The sequence below is a fragment of the Periophthalmus magnuspinnatus genome, unplaced genomic scaffold (assembly GCF_009829125.3).
Source record: "Periophthalmus magnuspinnatus isolate fPerMag1 unplaced genomic scaffold, fPerMag1.2.pri scaffold_147_arrow_ctg1, whole genome shotgun sequence".
Taxonomy (NCBI): Eukaryota; Metazoa; Chordata; class Actinopteri; order Gobiiformes; family Gobiidae; genus Periophthalmus; species Periophthalmus magnuspinnatus.
In genome coordinates, this window is record NW_022986710.1 from 22,266 (window position 1) to 30,615 (window position 8,350).

General features: G+C 40.0%; 1 protein-coding gene across 1 annotated transcript in view; it reads right to left on the reverse strand.

Annotated features, from left to right (window-relative positions):
- The window catches only part of LOC117393471 (interleukin-17 receptor D-like), a gene marked incomplete at its 3' end in the record, with an annotated part of 28,674 nt that extends 21,181 nt beyond the window's left edge, over positions 1 to 7,493 (reverse strand). The window contains exon 1 of the mRNA XM_055232465.1: positions 7,288 to 7,493. Coding sequence (XP_055088440.1) covers positions 7,288 to 7,410 — 123 coding nt within the window. The remainder of the gene's footprint in view (positions 1 to 7,287) is intronic.
- Between the last annotated feature and the right edge of the window lie 857 nt (positions 7,494 to 8,350).

An 8,350-nucleotide genomic window follows, 5' to 3' on the forward strand; every position in this document is an offset into this window, starting at 1 on the left:
TTGGTTTTTTTTTTGTTTTTTCATTGGATGTAAACCAATGCAACAAACAGAAACAGACTCAAATAGATTCTGTTGTGAATGGTCTGCCATGTGCCCGTCTCCACGGACATGTTATTGCTTTTACTGGAATGTCCACAGTAAGGCATTAAACTTATCCATCTCAAGCAGGTGACACAAGTAGGCCAAGTTACAGGTTATATCTGTGGGGAGGCAAGCCCCCTCACAGTAAGAATGCATGTTTTTCATGTTTGTTTGGGGTTTTTTTTTCATAGAACTAGTAACTCACAGGCACAGCATCATGGAGACAAGAAGGTGACGGATGCACGAAATTCAAATTAAGGCTCTAAATAAATTTTGATTTTGGCATATTCCATTTCTGTATTTTGACAAAAAGAAAAAAAAACATTCCAACTCATCTATCAGATAATTATTAATGCCAGTTGCACATGCTAAAGGGCCTGTGCCCACTTGTTCCCATGTAATTGTCTTGCCCAATTACATGGGAAAATATATTGAATATATTCAGGTCAAAATAAGTCTGTGGTGTTCTAACTGCAACTAATTGCTAAATTGTTTTATTGTTAGAGAATCAGGAAGTGCAGGTTTTGCATGCCAGTTGTTGTTAGCATTACAGTGACAACTCTGGTTTCTGGGAGTTGTAAAAAGCGTGCTTACTGTGCAGAATAGTTACGATGCTCGAAATGAATAAGGTAAGTGAGGAATAACATTGGACCACTGCAAACCATGAAGGATGGATGAACTAGTTCGGTTTTTGCCGTTTTTAAGACCGTAAAAAATCAGGTACAGAGCCTTTATAGGATGGCTTCAGGTTTTCTACTGCCCGCTCCTCGCACAGATTCACTCTCATGGAAAAGTCATCATTGTTTTGGCCTGAGCAGGAAGCAGCCCTAGAGAATTGTGGGATACGGATGAGGACACAGGTAAAGGCAGATGTGTTCTGCAGATGTGCTCCTGAACAGTGGCCCTGAGCAGACACAGAAGCTGCTCCTCTGAGAATCATTCCTTAAAAACAGACAGAAAAACAGGATGGAACTACTCACGTTTCTATCAGCAAACATCTCTTTAATAATAATGCCTTTGACACTTGAATAGTGTTGCAATGGTCTGGATTTAACCCTGTAGTCAAATTTGTAGTTGCCATCATTTGTTTTGTTTTACACCTTTGTTAAACCAGCCATTCACAAAAGACAGCCCCACAGGAGAGCTCACCTCATACCTGAATCACTCCTCCCCCTTCTCCACTAGTCCTGGCTCAGTCCCTGGCTCAGTCCCCGGCTCAGTCCCTGGCTCAGTCCCCGGCTCAGTCCCTGGCTCAGTCCCCGGCTCAGTCCCCGGCTCAGTCCCCGGCTCAGTCCCCGGCTCAGTCTCTGGGTTAGTCTCTGGGTTAGTCTCTGGGTCGGCTTTAGTCCTCCTGGTTTTAAGTTCTGTTTGGTCTTGGTTTTGTAGACTCTGTGTTATTGAGGTTTAGGTGGTATTTATTCCTTAGTGTGTAATACAAATCCTTGCATTAATAACCCTCCTCCATACCTCCCCCTTCTTTTCATTCTTTCTCTTCCCTCTTTCTCCTCACTCCCTCCCTCTCTCTCTCCACCTTCCCGGTCTCTTTTGATGTCAGAGGAAGTGTTTCAGCTCCTGCTCATGTTATGCGCAGGGAGGACCGGGGAAAAACACAAACAAAACACACTTTGTGATCCAACATGGCCGCCGCGTCTCTGGCTCCCTGGTCCCTCGGCTCCTTCCACCTCACTGCATTCTTCATTGTTGAGTGCATCAGAAGAGATAAGCCTCAGTTCCCAATGTAATGGTTAACAACTAAAAACATACTGTTATGACTTATACAGATGAAGGCTGACAGTTAAAAGGGTTGTCAAACATCGAAAATGAAGTACTAATCCATACTAAAATGAGTATCAAAACTAGATACTCATCAGAACAAGTATCGATATTAAAAAAGTCACATTCACAGGACAGAAATGAACCTTTCCTGAACAGCTTTGGCATGATCTTCAACTGTGTCAGAACAAGTATAAGATCACAGACTAGTATACACCCATGGACCACTATGGAACATACCTGGACAACTGAGGAAACACTACCAATTACTTGACAATCTTGAATCTTAAATAAGTTTCCCTTGTATTTTTTCTTTTTCTTTTTTACTTTTGCTTGAGCAATATTGTGCAATTGAAGTTGAAGTTAAAGATGCACTATATAACTTATTGGGAAGGTCCACTTGTCTCCATGGAGATTTTATTGCTTTGCCTGGAAAGTTCCAGAGTATACCATTTAACTTGAAATCATCATTATAGGTCAGATTTGTGGAGAGGCGACCCCACTCAGTGTGAATGCATGTTTTTCAAGGTATTTTTTTCAGCAATCAAATACATGAAATTAAATGAATGTAAGGTAGATAAGTTTAATGCTATACTATGGTACATTGCAGGCAAAGTCAATAACAGTGTAGTTTAGACCTTTACAAACATGTTCTAAAATGCATGCGTTTTTTGTATTAGTTTAGCAGTTCATATTTTAGTCTTGTCTCAAATTTTGATTTTCGTTATATCACAAACATAAACATCATAATACTACATAAAAGTCACCCCATAGTTGTTTCCCTGTATTTTCCAGGTCTTTCTCCAGTCGCAGTTTGCAGTGTGTTTTATCAGCTTGTTACAGAGGCCAGAGGTGTGAACAGGAAGGCTCTGTCTGTGCTTTATACATCCTGCTTTAAATGACAACACTTCAAAAAGGTCTAGAGTCTGGACCTGGCTTAGACCTGGTTTAGACCTGGCTTAGACCTGGTTTTAGACCTGGCTTAGACCTGGTTTAGACCTGGTTTAGACCTGGGTTTAGACCTGGGTTTAGACCTGGGTTTAGACCGGGTTTAGACCTGGGTTTAGACCTGGGTTAGACCTGGGTTTAGACCTGGGTTTAGACCTGGGTTTAGATCATTTTCTTTTTAGTTCTGTGATTAGTCCTGGAATTTGTAGGTTTGGCCTGAATTACTATAGTTGTATAGTTTTAATATAGCCTACATGCTATTACAACAAGCTAATTGATAAACTTTTAACATAAACAAACTGGTCTCTTTCTGCTACTGTGTTTAAACGTCAGACTGGAGCTGACTGGAGATTTGCATATAGTGAAAACGATGTGATACACCCGAGCCTGCAGCTATGACAGAAATGTACTCCCACTAAACATGTTCCACTCAAATGTATTCATGTACAAGTGATTAGGGCTGCAAGATCAACGAAAAGGCATTTTGAATGGTCACAGACTAGTGTTGCTCTGATCTCAAAATCATCGTAAAGCTGTTCAGGAAAGGTTCATTTCTGTGCTCTGAATGTGACTTTTTTTAGTATTGATACTTGTTCAAACGAGATTCGATACAAGTTTTAGTATTGACAGACATATAATTTTCTATACTTTTGACAACCCTTCTGCAACCAACATTGTATCTTTTTATGTTAAAAATAAATAAATTTGTATTAGACCTCTAATTCTAAACTGTATGTGATTCCCGTATTACTGCAGTACACGATTCAGTCTTCTCTCAAAACTTATGCTGGTGCAAAATGTCCAACAGTAAAAAAAATTGCAGTATTAACTTTTCAGATGGAAAGGTCCATGTGTGTTTATGAGAATGGGACAATGTAAAACAGTGCAATGCTTAGAAGGAAAGACGATTTAGAACATATCAATCAAACTAAAGTGCAAAAGATACCCTGGTTTAAGCAATAAATTGTTGTAAATCCACAAAAGAAGATTCAAACCAGTGCTCATCCTGCTTTAGCCATTCACAAAGATAAGCCCTTTAAATCTCAACACAGCAATGGTGGATCTTAAAATTAGCATAAGCAACTCATAAAACATTGCCTCTTATATGGAAACTTATTCAAATTTTCTATACAAAATAATAGTGCTTTCTTTGTGTTACTGTGGTCTCACTGATTCTGATACAGGTAAATATCATTCTATGGTTCTAAGGTCAGATTTTGTCCTATTCATGTGATTTTTGTTCAGTACCCATACTTGTTCAAATAACTAGTTTCAATACTAGCTCCAGAAACTTGGAATTACTGGGGTAGCAGGGGTCTGGTAGCATTTCCATGGAATAGATAAGTTAAATGCCATACTTTGTCTCCATGTAGGTGTTATTTACTTGCCTTAAATCAGGGGTGTTCATTACGTCGATCGCGATCGACTGGCATTTTGGGTAGATCATGTCCCGTCATCCATCCAGTCACATGACTAATATACAGGACAACAGTCAGATTACACCTGACCTTAGGTCACATCATGGGTGCTGCACACGCATAAACAAGCGCGAGTTAGTTTAACCCTATAGCGTCAGATCCTATCGTCGCCGATAGAGCGTGGTTGTGGACTTTCCAGCAGCGTAACTCCGCCCAGTCGTGCTCTCATGTAAATTCAAATGGCGTCTCAAAGCGGAGACATGGGGCTATCTAAATATTTTACCTTCAATAAGGTAATCTGCCTCTGTTGTCCCTTGAAGGTGACAGATGAGAGCGCGGGTGCTGCAGGGATTTTCACTCATTTATTCGATGCGTAAAATAAAAAATACGGATGGATGTGTAAAATAGAAGTAGTTGTGTGAAAAAATGCAGTAAATTCTGATACTTCGTTTAACATGATTTTTATGGCTATAAAAAACGCAATCAACATGATTAGCTCTGCTTTCGCTTTCAAACGAAAAATGCAATTTTATTCCTGGCTGTCAGAAGCTACTGCCCGAACTATGCATCCCTCACTGATTCCATTCAGTGCAAGTCATCAGAGCAGTAATCATCATTCAAGTTATTATGAACATGTAAGAAGTTCAATTGTGTTCAGTGCAGTATTATCTCGTGACGTTGTGCAAAGTACATGAAAATGCACTGTACATGTAAGAATTCATAATGCATTACATTTACAATAATAAATATATGTTTAACATTTTTGTATTAGGTGGTAGATCTTTCAGACACGATCATTTTAAAAGTAGCTCACATACTGAAAAAGTCTGAGCACCCCTGCCTTAAATGATCCAGTTACATAGTGCCCCTTAATGAAACAAAACACCAGATATGTTTTTGTGATGATACAACATTACAACATGGTTAAAAGCTCAAAAAAAGTTAATTTAGATAAACATTTGGCCTTTAAACTGTGACTTTTTGGATGTGCGGGTGAGAAGTCTGGACTAAACCCTGAGAGCAGCGGAGTGTGGTGGGTTTAACACTTCAAAACGTCCTGGGACAAAAGACAGGAAGTGCTCGGCTACCTGCAGTTACACAAAGAGCCCCACATGAAAGGAACAAAACCCATTCACACACATTCACCAGGGAAGGAGTGAGAGTGGGGGAGAGGGAGGGAGAGAGGGGTGGATAGGGAGAGAGGGAGAGAGAGCTGGCGAGTGGGGAGAAGTAGAGAGAGAAAGAGAGAGAGAGAAGGAGAGTGGGAGAGAGAGCCAGAGAGAGGGGAGGGAAACAGATGGAAGAAGGGGAAAAGGAGGAGGGAAGAGGGAGAAGAATAGATGTAGAGAGACAGTGAGAAGAAGAGAGTGGGGGGTGAAAGATAGAAGGAGGAGGAGAGGGGGAGACAGAAAGAAGAAAAAGAGGGGAAGAAGAGAGAAGGGAAGGGAGATGGGGTGGTAGAGGAGGTGGAGGAGAGAAAGAGAAGGAGGGGAGAAAATAAGAGGGAAAGTTGGGAGAGAGGAAAGGGCGAGAGGAGAGAGAGGGGAAGGAGAGAAACGGGGAGAGGAAGTGGAGGACGGAAGGGGTTTGAGAGACAGGGAGAGAGGGAAAGAACATGAAAGAGAGGCAGTAGCAAGTGGGGGGAAGAGAAAGAGAGCAAAAGTGGGCTGAGCGGGAGGCAGAGAGAGGGAAGAAGAGGTATTAAGCAGAGAGAAAGTTAGAGAAAGGAAGGATGGAGTTGAGAGAGGGAAAAAAGAAAAGGACAGAGAGAGAAGGGGGAGCAAATGGAAAGAGAGAGGATAAGAAAGAGAAGCCAATTGCTAATATAAGTGCTGTAGTTAATATCTACAATACCACAACTGATATTTTGTATAACATAGAAAGTATAAAAATAATACATAAAATATAACAAAATGCACTTCACCTTAGACTAGAGACCACACAGAAATATTTGTGAATAAATAGACAAAAGGGATTAGGACTACTTAAAACTATTAGTGACAACAGAACAGTGGTGGAAGGTAACAGAGTAAAAGTACTGTATTTAAATAGAAGTTTAATTCAGTAGATTCTACAGTAGATGCATTTACTTCACTACAATTGAGAGCAGTATCTGTACCTTCTACTCCACTACATTTTGGACTGAAAAGTAAAAAGTACTTTTCATTTTCACCATATTTGTGGTAACATCCTGATGAAAGTTTTTGGGTTCAAGCTTTGCCTTTGAGCAAACAAAAATAAATAAGGAAAAAATTCATACGAAAAATTACGAAATTGATTGCTACTATTTACTACAACATCTAAACATTATCACTGCATTTAACACTTAAGCAAAATAATAACATGAAATACTTTTACAGTATATTTTTAAATGGGTACTTAAATACTTACTTAAGTAGATTTTTTCATATGATTCTAATAGGTTACTTTTACTTCAGTAACTTTTTCTTCTGTATCTGTACTTTTACTGAACGACCCTTAGTATACAGGTCTATGTCTTTGTAATAGATTGTTTGTGGACAGCCTACTTTAACATTTATAAAAAAGAAACAAAACACCAGTCCAATAATAACAGGCCTATCCCAGAGTATCTTGATAGCTTTGAACAGTGAAACAAAAATATTAACATTACTAAGGTACTTTTCTAACTGTGAAGATTTCGAAAAAGAAATATAAAAGAAATTCCCAAACGTTTATTAAAAAAAATATGACATTTATATTAGGCTGAGAAAATTTTAGATTTTTTTTTTTTTTTTTTTTGGACCTGCGTTGTTGTCTCGCTCCACTGAAAAGAACAGGTAAAGGTAGCGTGACAAGCGAACAAAACTCAGAAATGTGCGTAAAGTTGAAATAAAAGTCAAGAGTTACAACAAACCTAAGCGAAACAACAACAAAAGTTTTTAAAATCCGGAATAACTACGAAACAATTTAAATAACCAAAACCCTGATAAGGTTTTGGTAAGACTTTGATGTGGCAGCCGCAGGTTTGCGTGCAGTGGTTTTGTCCGCATGGAAAAGAAGACGTGCGTAATTTGAGGCTTTTTCGGGAAACTTTTGCGGTTCATACCTTGAGTGTGCATTTGTCCTGGTTGTTTTTCTTGTTTCCCAAACTGCTATTCCCAAATCCGCAGAGATAAAGCAGAAGAAAGGCGCAGAGGAGACGCGGAGAGAGGCTCCAAAACGACGCCATTCCTGCTCCTCCTTCCTGGCTTCCTTCAGCGGGACTTCGCTCGGACTGCTGCGGACCGGAATGTCGCTGTGAGCGGCTTGGAGTGAGCGTAGGCAGCGGTGGTGTGGGGAGAGATGGAGGAGGAGGAGACGGAGGAGGTGTGTTAGAGAGAGAGAGAGAGAGAGAGAGAGAGAGAGAGAGAGAGAGAGAGAGAGAGAGAGAGAGAGAGAGAGAGAAGCTACCCATTCACAAAAATCCTCAGCGGTTGAGAATATTATGTGTGCTGTGATCCACTGAAGTAGTCGTGTACACATTTATTTTATTTTTTTTGCATACTTCTACTACTACAAGACGTAAATGTTTATTCTATGTTCTATAGCCAAGCCAACATAAAAATACCGTCTCATCTGAGCGTAGGCCTATATCTTTTTAACGCGTAATTCGTTATTCGTAATTCAGTTTCTTTTATGTATCTTATAACGTGAATGTGAGCCAGACTACACTGCAATTTCCTACGGGATTGATGCTAGGGAGGGCACCTGATTTTTAAATCGTGAGAGGATGATGTAGTGTTCAAATTGATCTAGTTCCGAACATTCACAAACCCTTTGGTTAGTTTTCACCTGCATGATTTTTGAGCACTATCAAAGCTGATATAACAGAGTAGATAAGCAGGGTGGAGCACGCTCGCGCAGTCTGTCAGCTCTCATCCAAAAGTTTCATATAGTGACTCACATGGTTCTTTCTTACAAGTTTGTTATATATAGCTTTTACAATAGACTTTATGGTGTGGGAAAACACAGTTTATTAATTTATGAGAAGAGGTTGGATATAGCCCTGAATGATCCTGGGAGTTATGTTGTTGTGGGCTTCATGCCCCTGGTAGGGTCACTCATGGCAAACAGGTCCTGGGAGACGGGTCAGACTAAGAGCGGTTCAGAAGCCCCCCATGATGAGCATT